The sequence below is a fragment of the Suncus etruscus genome, chromosome 6 (assembly GCF_024139225.1).
Source record: "Suncus etruscus isolate mSunEtr1 chromosome 6, mSunEtr1.pri.cur, whole genome shotgun sequence".
Lineage (NCBI taxonomy): Eukaryota > Metazoa > Chordata > Mammalia > Eulipotyphla > Soricidae > Suncus > Suncus etruscus.
This window is the reverse complement of record NC_064853.1, coordinates 133508941-133525372: the sequence shown is the minus strand read 5'-3', so window position 1 is coordinate 133525372 and position 16432 is coordinate 133508941. Positions and strand designations below refer to the sequence as shown.

General features: G+C 42.3%; 1 protein-coding gene across 2 annotated transcripts in view; it reads right to left on the bottom strand.

The window, feature by feature from the left end:
* CREBRF (CREB3 regulatory factor) overlaps positions 1 to 15743 on the bottom strand; it is a 38388-nt gene extending 22645 nt beyond the window's left edge. Inside the window, exons 1-3 of one of the 2 annotated variants that reach the window (XM_049776053.1) lie at positions 15587 to 15743; positions 13928 to 14053; positions 8314 to 9388 (exon numbers count right to left, since the gene is read on the bottom strand). In XM_049776053.1, the coding sequence (XP_049632010.1) occupies positions 8314 to 9388; positions 13928 to 14053; positions 15587 to 15595 (1210 nt within the window). In that variant the 5' untranslated portion in view covers positions 15596 to 15743. Of the gene's footprint in view, positions 1 to 8313; positions 9389 to 13927; positions 14188 to 15586 lie in introns of those variants that run through there. The other variant, XM_049776052.1, reaches the window with a different exon arrangement.
* Between the last annotated feature and the right edge of the window lie 689 nt (positions 15744 to 16432).

Here is a 16432-nt window from a genome sequence, read left to right as displayed (position 1 = left end):
TTCACACAGGCTAACAAATAAAGACATACATGTCCATCCTAACACACATATTTTTTTTTTTTTTTGGTTTTTGGGCCACACCCGTTTGACGCTCAGGGGTTACTCCTGGTTATGAACTCAGAAATCGCTCCTGGCTTGAGGGACCATATGGGATGCCGGGGGATCGAACTGCGGTCCTTCCTTGGCTAGCGCTTGCAAGGCAGACACCTTACCTCTAGTGCCACCTTCCCGGCCCCATCCTAACACATATTTTAATGACAGCAACCTGCCTTTACTTACTTTGTTTTGCATTATTTTTGGGAAATAACTGGCAGTGCTTGAGGACTGCTCCTGATGGTACATGAAGGATCCATTTTGATGGGGATCAAATTGAGGGCACCCTTTGCAAAGCATGATATCTCCAACCCTTTGAGGCATTTTCCTCACCCTTATACTTTACTTTAAGATGTCATGTAGTAACAGATGGAAACTTTCAAAAAATATTTAATTTCGGGGCTGGTGAGGTGACGCTAGAGGTAAGGTGTTTGCCTTGCAAGCACTAGCCAAGGAAGGACTGTGGTTCCGATCCTCCGGTGTCCCATATGGTTCACCCAAGCCAGGGGCAATTTCTGAGCGCTTAGCCAGGAGTAACCCCTGAGCATCAAATGGGTGTGGCCCGAAAAAAAATTAATTTCAAGCTTCAGAAACTATTGTGAGACAGTCCAAGATAGACCTAAAAATCTAAATTACCCCCACCAAATAAGTCCTCTTAAGTGGAGTCCACCAAAGTCATGTGTGGTCCATAGGTAATGGGGATAGGCTGTGTTCAGGATATCAGAATGCCCACCACTGTAAGGTGGTATCGGCCAGTCAAAAGGCCTAAGGTCCACATCCAAAAGAGGCTTTTCAGAAACTGATGGTGTAATTACATAAAAACATTTTGGGAAAATGTCAGAATTCTACCTTTTTTTTTTTTTTTTTTTTTTTTTTTGGTTTTTGGGCCACACCCGGCATTGCTCAGGGGTTACTCCTGGCTGTCTGCTCAGAAATAGCTCCTGGCAGGCATGGGGGACCATATGGGACACCGGGATTCGAACCAACCACCTTTGGTCCTGGATCGGCTGCTTGCAAGGCAAACACCACTGTGCTATCTCTCCGAGCCCCAATTTTTAAAAAATTAAAATAATTTTGAGTATGATTTCAGTTCTATGAAAGTCTGTAAAATATAAAACAATAAAGACAAAATGGTTTCCAGAGTTGGGGAGTAGAACAAAAAGGAAATGTGCGAGGTACCAAACTTTTCTACATCTTGACTGTGGTGGTCATAGTACCATGACTACACGCGCCTGTTCAAACTAACATAGGTGTGCATTTAAAGAGGGGTGATTTTACTGTGAGGGGCTGGAGCAAAAGTACAGAAGGTAGGCACTTGTCTTCCATGCAGCTAATGAAGGTTCCACTCCCAGCATCTCATATGGCTTCTAGAGCCCCATCAGGAGTAATCCCTGAGCACTGCACGGTTGGGCGTGTCCCAAATACAGTATCTAAAAAAAAGATATGTACAAACCCAGGGGTACAGTAGTTTCATTTCTACAAATAATGTTATTTTTTTTTTCAAAACTGAGTTACATGGGCCAAAGTGATAGTACAGCAGGTAGGGTGTTTGCCTTGCATGCTGCCGACCCAGGTTTGATCCCCAGCATCCCATATGGTTCCCCGAGCTTGCCAGGAGTGATTTCTGAGTGCAGAGCCAGGAGTAACTCCTGAGTGCTGCTGGGTATGGGCCCCCAAAGAAATTTACACATAAAACAAGAACTTTGGTCTATTTTTTTTTTGTCTAATGTTTGACCTCAAGTTAAAAAAATTTTTATCAACTCAGCTTTGAGAAAGGTGCAAGGGGTATAATGTGCCACAGAAATGATCTTTGTGGGCCCGGAGAGACAGCACAGCGGCGTTTGCCTTGCAAGCAGCCGATCCAGGACCAAAGGTGGTTGGTTCGAATCCCGGTGTCCCATATAGTCTCCTGTGCCTGCCAGGAGCTATTTCTGAGCAGACAGCCAGGAGTAACCCCTGAGCATCGCCGGGTGTGGCCCAAAAACCAAAAAAAAAAAAAAAAAAAAAAAAAAAGAAATGATCTTTGTATTTACTATTTTATCATATTCATAGGTGGCACCATAATTTATAATACTGTCATTGGTGGGGTCTCAATGCACAATGTCCTAACACCACATCCCCCCACCATTGTTGTTTCAAGGCCCTTGCTCCTCTAATCCAAGCAGAAATCCCTTGCAGGAAGCAGGAATCCCTGCTTGCCCAGACCCTCACAGAGCTGTTGATGATCCCAAATGCTCCCACCTTCCTATGAAGCCAAGAAGTCCTGTTCACACACCAGCAGTGCTCAGGGCCTATTCCTGACCCTTCACTTAAGAATCACTCCTGGCCCGGAGAGATAGCACAGCGGCGTTTGCCTTGCAAGCAGCCGATCCAGGACCAAAGGTGGTTGGTTCGAATCCCGGTGTCCCATATGGTCCCCAGTGCCTGCCAGGAGCTACTTCTGAGCAGATAGCCAGGAGTAACCCCTGAGCATCGCTGGGTGTGGCCCAAAAAAAAAAGAATCACTCCTGGGGGCTGGAGAGATAGCACAATGGTAGGGTGTTTGCCTTGCACGCAGCCAACCCAGGATGGACTTGGGTTCAGTTCCCAGCATCTCATATGGTCCTGCAAGCCTGCCAGGAGTGATTTCTGAGCGCAGAACCAAAAGTAACCCAAGCGCCGCTGGGTATGACCCCAAAACAAAAAAAGAATCGCTCCTGGCAAGCTCAGGAACCAGATAGGATGCCAAGGTTCAACCCTGGGTTGGCTGTATGTGAGGCAAATGCCCTCTCTGCTGTACTAGTGTTCTAGCCCCACTGCTGGACATTTATGTCTATTCTAGCCACACAGAAGGGGTAATTGCTAATTCCTTGGACAACCTACCCTTTCTTAAGACAATCTACCCCACTATGCTGTATCTGGCAGGAGGAAATCATTAAACCCACTTCTACAAAGAAACATCTTTACAAAGCAACATCTTTCTGGAGATGAAGTGATGCAGTAGAGCTTAAGCTCATGTTTTGAGTCCCACTTGCCCTGTGCCTTATTAAGATAAGTCATCATAATGGTTTTTTCCCTCACATATATTCTACATTAAATTTAAAGACAGGTGAAGTTTTTATGGGGGTAGCACACCTGGTGGTGCTCAGGTGTTACTTCTGGCTCTGTGCCCAGGGGTCATTCCTGGCAGAGCTTGGGTGACATAAGGAAAGCAGAGAATTAAACTGGATCAGCCATGTGCAAGGCAAATGCCCTCCCTGCTTTGCTATCACTCTGCCCCCACCCCCCAAGACTTATGAAGATTTGATGTCTCCTGTCTCACTCAATTCATCTCCTATTTTGTTTACTTCTGTGTTATCTTTTTTATAAAAAGCATTAAAGGACCATCAGTTTCTATTTACCTAGTAACATTTTCTAATATGTACACATAAATACACCCTTTCATACACCCACACACCAGATCTGTTAGTAATTTATCCAAAAAAATTTAAATAAATAAAATAATGAAAGTCATCATCTCCAATATTAAGACTAACTCTATGAAACAACCTAGAAAATGATGTCATTTTTCGTAAAGCTCAAAAATTTCAGATAATTAGACTTTTCTTAAAGCATGCTCCTGGGAACACTATTACCCTAAACATGTTATCAAAGAGTTTTTTGTTTTTGTTTTAGGTTACACAAGGCAGTGTTCAGGGCCTAACTCTTTGTTCTGCACTCAGGGATCACACCTGGCAGGTTGGGCAGAACATATGTAATCCAGGGAATCTAACTTGGATCAGCCACGTAAAAAGTGGGTACTCTACCTGCTGTACTATTTCTCTAGGCCTGTCAAATTAAGTTTTAAAACATTCTTCATCTTGTATCTCTCTTTTACCAAGTGACAGAATACATAGGATGTTCGAAGACTAAGAAATTGGGCTTGCTTTGCAGGCAAACAGCCACGGTTCAATCCCCAAAACAGTACTGCCTATGCCACCCTGAACTCTTCAAGGAGTAATCCCTGAGCACATAGCCAGGAATATGTTCTGTACACTGCTAGGTGTGGCCTTCAAAATAACCCCAAGACTAAGAAAACTGAAAATAAACCCACTCAATTCTAAGTTCTATAAGGTAAGCAAGGTTCAAGTCAATATCTAATAACACATCGTGTCAAAAATTTCTTTAAATCTGTCTAATCCATTAGTTCTCAGAGGACCTTTTACCCTTTCATTTGATGGATCACCATATTAACGTAACTCATTTCAACCTAATTCTTTTTTTTTTAACTTGATTGATTGATTGACTGGTTTTTGGGCCACACCCGGCTCTGCAGTCAGAAATCACCCCTGGCAGGCTGGGGGATCTCCTGGGATGGTGGGAAATCAAACCGGGTCCCTCCTGGGTCAGCCATAAGCAAGGGAAAAGCCCCACCATTGTGCCCCCAATTCAACCTAATTCTTATTACTAAAAGAAGTCCAAAAAGTTACATTTGCTACCTTAAATCCAATCACAAATAGTTCAGAGCAAACTACTGCTACTAAATTGATGAAGTCAACTGTGAAATGTTAGCAGGGATTACAAAATCAGCTCACATTTCCAGGGTTCAAGAACCATGTCATTCCATGACCCCACATATTAGCAGCCTGTGTTCAGAAAAGGCTCTATTAGAACTTGGGAGCCAGTCCAGAAAAAGGACTGTAAATCCATTTTACACCTTTCCTAGGGCTTTGTAGGCTCAGGCACTGTTGCAACCAAATGCCAAGAAACAGTTTGAGAGAGCTAGTATCACAAAAGGGCCTTTGTAAACTGTTTGCTGAGAATTAAACTAATCAGCCCACTCTAAAACCAGCACTCTATTACTGTCCCTATTTTTTGCTTTAGAGAATTTCTTCTTGCTTCACATCAATAATTCACTCTGTATTCCTAAAGTCATTTGTTTAGCTCTTTCTTCTAAGAAAAAAAGGCAAGTATTCATTAGCAAATGTGACAAAGCCTAAATAAAAACACAAAATTGTGTTGCTTTTTAAATAAAGCGTGCTATTCATTAATGTTGTGAGAATGTCAAAGTCACACTAGTCAAAGAGGTTTTACTTCAAATCAAGTGGAAGTGAATGGATTAAATGTCAGACATTTAGTATTACTAAAGAGCACTAAGAGAAGAGTTACCCTGCTGATGGCCACTATTATATCTGAATTTGACAGCCAGATGTTGCTAGTTTACTACCACTATGCTCACAAATCAGATTCTTTTACAAGGTTTGAGAATTCTCTAAAAGGATGAGAATGTAGAATCACTTCTTCCTTATGATTAAAGAAAGATTAGCTTACTAAGTGGTCTTTCTTTAGGAACTATTCGGATCTCAACTTATTTTTCCCCAAATCAAAAGATCCATAATGATTGGGCCAACAGCAGTTAGGGCACTTGCTCTGCATGCTGCCAACTTCAGTTTAATTCCCTAGCATCCTATATGGTCCCCCATTCCCTGCCAGGAATGATTTCTGAGCTCAGATCCAGGAGTAATGCACTGAAAGGAATGGCCAAAATAAATAAATAAATAAACATCCAGAGTTAAAAGTCAAGGGAGGTAGGGCGGGGTAAAAGACAAAAAAACTATTAGCAGAACTGGAGCTGACAATATGCCTGTGCTGGCATGGTGATTTACTGACCTTCCATCAACACCCTCTGGTAGGTACCAGTTGACAGAGGAGTTTCATGGGAAGGATACTGTGAATCTCCTCATTGCTTCACCTTTCCCCAGCCCTCCTAACCAGAATTCTAATTCAGGGACTCACACTGGTATTATGGGAAGGGGCGAACAATTTACTTGCAGTTTAAAGACTACTTTTCTTGGAATATCTCAAAGCAAACTTTATCATTTGGAAATGTTCCTGCTAAGTAGAAAGACAACTGTTCTAGGATTATACAGAGTTTGAAAATAAATCTCCAAAAGGGAAAAACCCTTTCCTCCACATTAAAATCAAAGTACCATTTCCCTTTTTTTGGTTTTTGGGTCACACCTGGCAGTGCTCAGGGGTTACTCCTTGTTTTGCACTCAGAAATCGCTCCTGGCAGGCTTGGGGCTCAAACCACCATCTGTCCAGGGTTAGCCGCGTACAAGGCAAATGCCTTTCACTGTACTATCTCTTTGGCCCAATATACCATTTTATTTTTGGGGGGGGGACACACCCGGCGACGTTCAGGGGTTACTCCTAGCTATGCGCTCCAAAATCCCTCCTGGCTTGGGGAACCATATGGGATGCTGGAGGGTCAAACCACGGTCTATGCCCTACTGCTTGTGCTACTGCTCTGGCCCGCAAAGTACCATTTCTTTATTTAAAATTCTGCCCAGGTCAAACAAATTTGTGTATCAAATACATAAATCTAAGCATCTGTGATGCCAAAGTGATAGGACAGCAGGTAAGGCATTTTGCCTTGCAGGCAGCCACCTTGGTTCCTTCCCCTGCATCCCATAGGATTCCCCACGCCTGCCAGGAGTGATTTCTGAGTGCAAAGCAAAAAGTAACCCCTAAGCGATGTGAGGTGTGCCCCCCCATCTAAGCACTTGTATAAAAAATGTTCACAATTTTTTCTCTTTTTTTTGGGGGGGGGTCACACCCGGCAGTGCTCAGGGGTTACTCCTGGCTCTATGCTCAGAAATTGCTCCTGGCAGGCTCGGGGGACCATATGGGATGCCAGGATTTGAACCAATGACATTCTGCATGAAAGGCAAACGCTTACCTCCATGCTATCTCTCTGGCCCCCCAAAAATGTACACAATTTTAAAAGGAGAAGGTCCTTCTGCAATTTTGCTGTTTCACTTGTCTACAGTAAACTACTATACCTTAAAGACTTTTCCCAAAATAAAGTATCGGTGTTTAGTTTGCCAAGAATTCCAGATTTCGGGGCCGGGCGGTGGCGCTCAAGGTAAGGTGCCTGCCTTGCCTGCGCTAGCCTTGGACGGATCGCGGTTCGATCCCCCGGTGTCCCATATGGTCCCCCAAGCCAGGAGCAACTTCTGAGCACATAGCCAGGAATAACCCCTGAGCATTACCGGGTGTGGCCCAAAAATCAAAAAAAAAAAAAAAAAAAGAATTCCAGATTTCTTGTAACAAATGGACTCTCTGACAGCATGTTTCTAATAATCTATTTTAGTATATAATTTATAGTATTAATATTATTTTTAAATAGTTTCTTCCTAAATCAGAACTTTAATTCTCTGTGTATTTTTCACTGCATATCTTCTCTCTTAACAAAGCCGAGAGTAGCAATACTGCAAATGAAAGTGAATCAGTTCTCCATTGATTTCATTTTCTTTCACCCTTTCCATTAAACCACTTTTACATAAATATAGTTGAGCTTGCTACATTATAGGTTGTATTTTTCTTCAATGGAGCAATACTGTGTAAATGAAAGATGCCAAAGACACAAAGAAAAAGCCCCTTTCCCATTATTCATCTAGTAGGTTTTGTTGGCTATAGGCAAGAGTAATATACATTGTCATCATTTGGTTCATCATTCTAGAGATTCTTTGTTGTTTGTTTGTTTGTTTGTTTTCTTTATTTTTTCGGCCACACCCATTTGATGCTCAGGAGTTACTCCTGGCTAAGCGCTCAGAAATTGCCCCTGGCTTGGGGGAAACATATGGGATGCCAGGGGATCGAACCACAGTTCTTCCTTGGCTAGCGATTGCAAGGCGTCACCTCACCGCCCCCCCCATTCTAGAGATTCTTAACTCCCTCAACCATAACAGAGTGGCACATGCATAATTGGAATGCATATTAAAATAGTCAGTTCCTGGCATCTTTACACAGCTGCTCTAGAGCAGGTCATGTTACATAAAAATATTAATTAATGGGGCCGGAGAGATAGCATGGAGGTAAGGCGTTTGCCTTTCATACAGGAGGTCATCAGTTCAAATCCTGGCATCCCATATGGTCCCCCGTGCTTGCCATGAGCAATTTCTGAGCGTGGAGCCAGGAATAACCCCTGAACACTGCCGGGTGTGACCCAAAAACCACACACACACACAAAAAAAATTAAGCAACAACCCTGGAGGAATCACAGATAACCCACTATATGAGCAAAAGTAATTATTTTAGTGCTTTTAAATAAGGAAAAAAACTACTCTATGTTGAGCCAGAATATTAAGTCATTTACTCCCCCAAACTAAGATAAAGGAAGCATTCAAAGTCCAATTTTCTATATCAGGAAAGTAAAAGCAAAAGCTGGTTTTAGTGAGCCTCCCAAGGTGACAATACCTGGTTCAGAGAATGTGTCACTGATATCATCATCCTTGTCATCTTCATAATCTTCCTCCTCCTCTTCTTCCTCGTTTTCAGAAAGTTCATGCTCACTGCCAAATCCTTCGTCGTGGTCCTCATCATCCACATCTTCCTCATCCTCTTCATCTTCTTCTGGACTGCATTTGGTTGGTTGTTCACCCAAGTTGTCAGAGACAAAAAGGGAATAATTGTGCTCTTCTTTTTTCTGGGATGAATCTGAGAGGGATGTGCTGGCAGAAAGACAACTACTTTCTCCAGCAGCAGCAGCAACAGCCACCGGTCCTTCCCGGGGTAAGGGGCTGAGTAACAGTTCCTGGGTCTCTTTGAAAGGCAATGCTGGGGTGGTGTGGCCCTGAAGAGGCTCCACCCCTTTCTTTTCAGGCCGCTTCATTGGGGCACCACAGTGGCAGGTTTCTGGGTAAACCCAGTTCAGCAAGGGCCGGCTTTGCTGCACTGGAGTAACCTTTACCTTGGCTTTTTTGACATAGTCTTTACACTCAACATGGAAGTTCACCTTTTCATTGAGAAACATGTTGGTCTTTACCATGATTTGTGTGCTTGAAGTGGGCTTACAGGCTTTCTGGACACAGTCTGACAAAGCGACCTCAGCCTGAAGTGTCTTAGAAGAACACACAGGGGCAGCCGCTCTGCTTGTGAGTTTTTTACCAGGGAATGAAGAGGGCAAGGGGTTTGGTTTGACACTGAAAAGTGAATCAGGGTAATAAAGGGAATCAGAAACAGACTGAGAGTCTTCACTGTTCAGCTGAGCCAAAGTTGGGGTTTTGCTTATGACCTCTTCATCTTGGTACGGGCTTGAAAAATCATCAAGACCCAAGTAATCCACTTCTTTTGTTCCCCAGATGTCACAGCTGGTTAGTTTGGTGTACTTTGTTAAGTCTTCACAGTATGTATCCCACTGTTCCCAGTTTGAGGTTAAAGCACCCTCATTATCCAGGACATCTGTGAACGACTCCAGATTTTCGATGTCTTTGCAGTCCTCCAAAGAAAGGAAGTTGTCTCTAGGATTTTGTTGATAGTTCATCTCTCTGTCCTAAGAAAGGATTTAAAAAATCAGAGTTTATTTTAGGAAAGCAATATTTACCTCCATCCTGATCAAATTAGTAAACAGTATTGAAACTGGTATCTTTTTTCTACTTTTTTTGAAATGGGGGCCACACCCAACAAGAGGTTATCAGGGTCACATCCAGAGGTGTGAGGGGGGCTATGAGGAGGGCCAAGTGAGAACTCAGGGCCTGGCACATGCTAGGCATGCTCTCTACTACTTAAATTATTTCCCCGGACCTGGTTTGCTTTATTTTAAGATAAAGGATACTTACATGACACGGTACCATTCCATATTTCCTTGGACAGGAAAAAAGAGGGAAAAAACGTCCCTGAGAAGCTTAGGTATGGTCCAAATATCAAGGGCTCTTGAACTTTACTATAAACACTCTTCCTGAAAAAAAGTTTACATTTCCTGACCTTTGACTTAGAAAGATTTTGGAATCTATTAGCAAAATGCTTGTTATATTAAGCAAATAAGCAAAGGCCTTACCTTTGTAGCAGAAGAGTCTGTCTTCTTAAGAGAGAACTTAATGGTAGAGAAAATGAGCAATCCAAAGAGTTGGAACCAGTCACAGAAGGAGGAGATCTTTTGTAAGACCATGAAATAAGTCTGCGTGTGGGGCATACACACCCCTCATTGGTTTTAAAAGCGCCAGACTATGGGACCGAGCGACAGCGCAGCAAGAGGGCATTTGCCTCGCCTGCAGCTGACCCAGGACGAACCTGGCTTTGATCCCTGGCATCCCATATGGTCCCCCAAGCCTGCCAGGAGAGATTTCTGAGTGCAGAGCCAGGAGTAACCACTGAGCAAAACTGGATGTGCCCCGCCCTCCAAAAAAAGAACCAGACTATATAGCCATTCCAAAGAATGATTTTAAGCATGAAAGGTTCTCACTACATATCTTTATTTTAAAGTAATTACTTTCAAATAAAAAGAAATGAATTACATTTAAGAATAATATATTGGGGCTGGAGTGATATAGCTCAGCAAGTAGGGCATTTGCCTTGCATGTGGCCAACCAAGATTCAATCCCTGACATCACATATAGTCCCCAGAGCCCACCAGGAATGATCCCTTAGTGCAGAGTCAGGAGTAAGCCCTGAATACTGCCAGGTGTGGCCACCCTACACCCTCCAAAAAAAAGAGAATATATTTCTAAACAACTGAAAATATTCATAGACCTATGCATGTACAGAAAAGTTGTTAGTAATAGTCACCCATGGTAAGGAGGATTAGAGGACAGATGTTCAGGAAGAAAATGAGGATGTTTTCAGGCTATATTGTTCTGAGACACACTCCGTGGTGTGGCTTACTCTTGGCTCTGTGCTCAGGGATCACTGTTGAGATGTTGAGGTCAATATGCTGTGCCAGGGATTGAACCTGGGTCAGGCATGTGCAACCCTACCCACTGTAGTAGTTTGCCCACTCCTGTTTGTTTTGGTTTTGTTCTTGATGTTTACATATGTCCTGAGTTAGTTATAATAGTCTTTTACCCTCTTTTTGTTTTTGTCTTGCCTTGGATTGAACCCAGGGATTCACACATGCAAAGCAAGCAGTCTACCACTATCCCCATTCTTTTTTTTGGGGGAGTGGGGGCCACACCCAGTGACATTCAAGGGTTACTCCTGACTATGTGCTCAGAAATTGCTCCTGGCTTGGAGGACCATATGATAGAACACTGGGGATAGAACCGAGGTCCAACCTAGATCAGCCATGTGAAAGGCAAACACCCTATCACTGTGCTATCACTCCAGTCCCGTACTATCCCTATTCTTTGTTTTTTTGCTTGTTTGTTTTTATTTTGCTTTTGGTTTTTTTTTTGGGGGGGGGGTCACACCCGGCAGTGCTCAAGGGTTACTCCTGGCTCTACATTCAGAAATTGCTCCTGGCAGAAATCGCTTCAAATGGGATGCTGGGATTTGAACCATAGTCCTTCTGTGCCTAAGGCAAAAGCCTTACCCGGCCACACCCGGTGGTACTCAGGGGTTACTCCTGGCTGTCTGCTCAGAAATAGCTCCTGGCAGGCACGGGGGACCATATGGGACACCGGGATTCAAACCAACCACCTTAGGTCCTGGATCGGCTGCTTGCAAGGCAAACGTCGCTGTGCTATCTCTCCAGGCCCTATCCCCATTCTTAATAGCCTTCTTGAATATGTCAGAAAATTGTTACATGTATAAGTCAATACTTATAAATTAACACTTATATAGTTTTCCAGTATACTTCTATGTTGATTAATTTTCACATAATAAAACTATCCCCAAATATTTTTCTTTGGAATATTAATGTCTACCCTACAAATAAACATGTATATTCAGATATTGCTTGAATTTGCTACTTACTTTGCCCTAATTCTCCATATCACATGTTGCTCAATGTTATTCCTTAAGTTTCTAGCTCTAAGATCCTTCAGTTATGCATATTAAAAAAAGCAGTTATGGGATGTGGCTCATATGTGAGACCCATTTAGCACCATGCACACAAAAAAGCTATCTTCATCATCAAAAATGGGACTTAAACAATATGGAGATTCCTCAAAAAACTGGATATTGAGCTCCCATATAATCCAGCTATACCACTCCTAGAGATATATATATATACCCTAGGAACACAAAAACACAATAATACAATATGTTCACCGAGATTCTACTTACAAGAGCCAGAATCTGGAAACAACCCAGATGCTCAACAACATGGGTGGCTAAAGAAACTGTTGTACATATATGCAATGGAATACTATGCAATTGTCAGGAAAAATGAAGTCAGGAAATTTTCCTATACATGGATGGACATGGATTATGTTGGGTGAAATGAGTCAGAGAAAGAGAAACAGAATAGTCTCACTCATCTGTGGGATTTAAGAAAAATAAAAAAATAGTATGGTAATAATACCCAGACACAATAGAGATGAGGTTTGAAAGCACCAGCACATGATATGAAGCTTACCACAAAGATTGGTGAGTTATAGAAATAACTAGACCAACAACTACCATGATAATGGTAGTTAGTGAAAAATAGAATGCCTATCTCAAAGAAAGGCAGGAGAGTGGGGAGGAAGGAGAGGGGGCATTGAGGTGGGAAGGTTCCACTAATAAAGGGGGTGTGTACTTTTTTATGACTGAAACCAACTACGAACATGTTTGTAATCAAGGTGTTTAATTAAAAAAAATTTTAGGTCATACCTGGAGGCACTCACTCAGGGGTTACTCCTGGCTCTGCACTCAGAAGTCACTCCTGGCAGGCATAGGGGACCACATGAGATGCCAGGGATTGAACCCAGGTCGGTTCTGAGTCAGCTGTGTGCAAGGCAAATGCCCAACCACTGTGCTATTACTCGAGCCCCTAAATAAATATTTTAATAAAAAACTGGACTTAAATATATACAGGCAACCCTTCTCCTTGCAATCTATTTTGTGTGTGTGGTGTGTGCATTTGGGCTTTTATGGGGCACACCTGACGGCACTCAAGGGTTATTCCTGGATTTGCACTCAGGAATTACTCCTGGCAGGTCAGGGGACCATAGAAGATGCTAAGCATTGAACCCAGGTAGGAAATATGCAAGGCAAACACCCTCCTCACTGTGCTAACACTCCAGCTCCATGCCTTGCTATTTTCAATATTTTATAAAATTCCAACCTGAGATTGGGGTTTTAGCTCGGCAACAGAGAAAATGTCTTGCTTGTACAAGGCCTGGGATTCAATCCCCAGTACTACAAACTAAGAGAAAGTAAAATAACTAGCTTCATAACCACAAATTCTATTCAAATTTGGCCTAACCACATCTTTCCTTTTGTTGGAGGCTGAGCAATGAAAAAGGATCAGAGGCAGCGTTATCCAACATTTAATGAGTAAGGATTCCGGCCCGTTCAATTCCCAACACCTTTCAGGCACTTAGGTAAATAAATAAATAAATAAATAAATAAATAAATAAATAAATAAATAAATAAATAAATAGAAAAACCTCTGACACTCAGGTTTCAACCCCAAACAAAGGTGTTCCCCCTTTTGTCTTCTTCACCTGCCCCTTCCTGGAATTGGGAATTGGTTTTAATAAAGAAAGAGAGATCCTGGGCCCGAAGAGATAGCACAGTGGTGCTTGCCTTGCAAGCAGCTGATCCAGGACCTAAGGTGGTTGGTTTGAATCCCGGTGTCCCATATGGTCCCCCGTGCCTGCCAGGAGCTATTTCTGAGCAGACAGCCAGGAGTAACCCCAGAGCAATGCCGGGTGTGGCCCAAAAACCAAAAAAAAAAAAAAAGAGAGAGAGGTTCTGACTGTTTTTATGGCTCAGGGAGAGAGCATGAGGCAAAAGCTACGGGCACCATGATCATCCTTTCCTGACTGGCTTGGTGTATTATTTCTTTGCTGCTACCCGGCTTCTTCAGACCCATCTATCTAAGGGGTTAGAAAAATGACATGTGGGGTGATCTGACAGCCGTGTGTTTTTATTTTACAATGACACAATTTTATGATTCATTTTTACACCAATCAATGAAGGCAGAATCCAAAAAGATAGTAGTACCCACCAGTTCATACATGAAATCTGGATCGGAACTGTTTGCTAAGAGGTCTGTGCTCATAAGAGTCTGTTCCGAAAAGCTGTGGCTTCGAAAGGCATCCCCAAAAGGAGGGTCCATTCCACTTACACTAGGCTGTAATAGAGTGATTTTCATTTCAGAAAGTTAAAGACCACTTCAAGACACTTTATTACAAATAAACCTCACTCTTGTATCCTTCAGATATTTTCAGAAAACAATTCTGCATGCTTTCAACTTGTTTATTTGCATTAGAAAAAGGAGGGGAGGGGAGATGAAAGGTGAAGAGAGGGGAGAGGCAACAGCAATTGTTAATACCTAGCTTTTAAAACCTAAGCTTTTAGAATATGCTTACAGTACCTAATTAGTACTTTGACTTCACTGCATTTGCATTACTTCCAATACTCTCTAATAACTACTTCTAGCAGTGAATGGCCTGCCATTTTTTTGCAGAGCTTTTAGAGGTAGCGAGTCAGTCTCCCTCCATTCTCCTCAGTCCAACATCTTATTTTCCCAAACAAGGAAGCTGAGTATCACTAGTCCAAAAGAAGCACACAGGAACGTGAAGTTAGGATTCACAAAACAGAAAAAAAAATCCTAGTGAAACCAGTCACTTAGGCATGAGCTCAGTAGTCCAAACTCTGATCCCTGAAAAGGATACAATTCATGGTATAAGAAAATAATGGAAGGGGGGGGAGACAAGACACCCAACATTAATGCTCCCTCTTGTTTTCCTCCACCCCTATTTCATTTTGATACCAATCCCTGAAAAAGAATTGATCTATACCTGCAAAGTGGCAAATAGCTCATTTCCTAAGCTCAGAGTTAGCTTTGCCTAAACCCATATAAAGCCACCTCAGAGTTCCAGTCCTCTCATGATTTCCAGGTTTCTCTCTAGCAGTGAACACAAAGAGAAGACAGGGGAAACCAAGTCTGAGGTGGGAGGTGCAGAAGTTTGGCTACATTGAGCAGGGATCAACAGGACTTCCTCTATTATTAGGTGACAGCCTCAAACTGAAACCAATCAATTCAGAGTGGTTACCATAATGCAGCTATACTCATTTTCAGAGAGAGTGAGAAAGTTGGGGTTGGTGGTGAAAGAGAGAGGCTAGAGACCTTCACCACTCATTTCAGAGAGAGAGAGAGAGAGAGAGAGAGAGAGAGAGAGAGAGAGAGAGAGAGAGAGGGAGAGTGTGTGTGTGTGTGTGTGTGTGTGTGTGAAAGATAGAGTCTAGAGGCCTTCACCACTTCCTCTTCAGTACTTATAAATTAATAAGCAATAAATGTTCCCTTGGAACAGTTGGGAAACATGAATACAGAGGGATTGATGAATTTGATAGATGTAATACATCAATGGAATTTCTGTGGCAAATTAATTCGAAGGATGATGATAAAGTAAGGTCAGTCGACCACCTAGCCAAGTTTCATTCATGTTCCCAGTCAAGACCATCAAACTTCAAAGCTGTAGGGAAGGAGAAAATAAAGGCAGTAGGAAGGAAGATATTAACTTAAGACTAGCTGAGATAGAGGTAAAAATGTCATGCAAAGGTAGTATGACAAGTTTCATTTGAAATACAGAGAACTTACAGTAGTGACTTTCTATGGCAGGAATATAGAAAACTTTGTACATACTCTTTATGTATGATTTACCTGAGGCATTTCCAAGCCCAAATTCTGTGAGTCCAATTCCAAACTTCTTTTTTTTCTTGTTTGTAAAGTCCTTTCCAGCTTTACTTTTAATTTCAAGATCAAAGATGATTTTCACAATAAATAGCAGGTTTTCCCAGAAAGATTTCAATTCAGTTTTGTTGGTTTTGGGGGGTTTTTTGCTGGTGTTTTTTTTTTTTTAGTAATTCTGTGTGAATCTGCCAAATAACAACACAAAATAACTTCACTGAGCCCTATTAAAAGCAAGTCTGGCTTTCAGAAAAGATATTACCAAGAAACTTAACTTTTCAGGATTAAGTTTATGTATATGATGGGGCCGGAGAGATAGCACAGCGGTAAGGCATTTGCCTTAGACGCAGAAGGACAGTGGTTCGAATTCCGGCGTCCCATATGGTCCCCTGAGCCTGCCAGGGGCTATTTCTGAGTGTAGAGCCAGGAGTAACCCCTGAGTGCTGCTGGGTGTGACCCCCCCCCAAAAAAAAAGTTTTATGTATATGATATAAAAAAACTAGTCCTGGGGCCGGAGCGGTGGTGTGGAGCGGTAAAATGTCTGCCTTGCTGGTGCTAGCTTAGGACAGATCGTAGTTCAATCCCCCAGTGTCCTATATGGTCCCCCAAGCCAGGAGCAATTTCTGAGCACATAGCCAGGAGTAACCCCTGAGCATCACTGGGTGTGGCCTCCCCCCCCAATTGAAACAAAACAAAACAAAAAACTAGTTCTATCTTCGGACAAATTATTATGAAATTCACCATTTCTCCTTTTGTTGTTTAATATATAATTAATTAACAAATTGGCAACTTAAAAATATATATACAGCAAAATTAGTA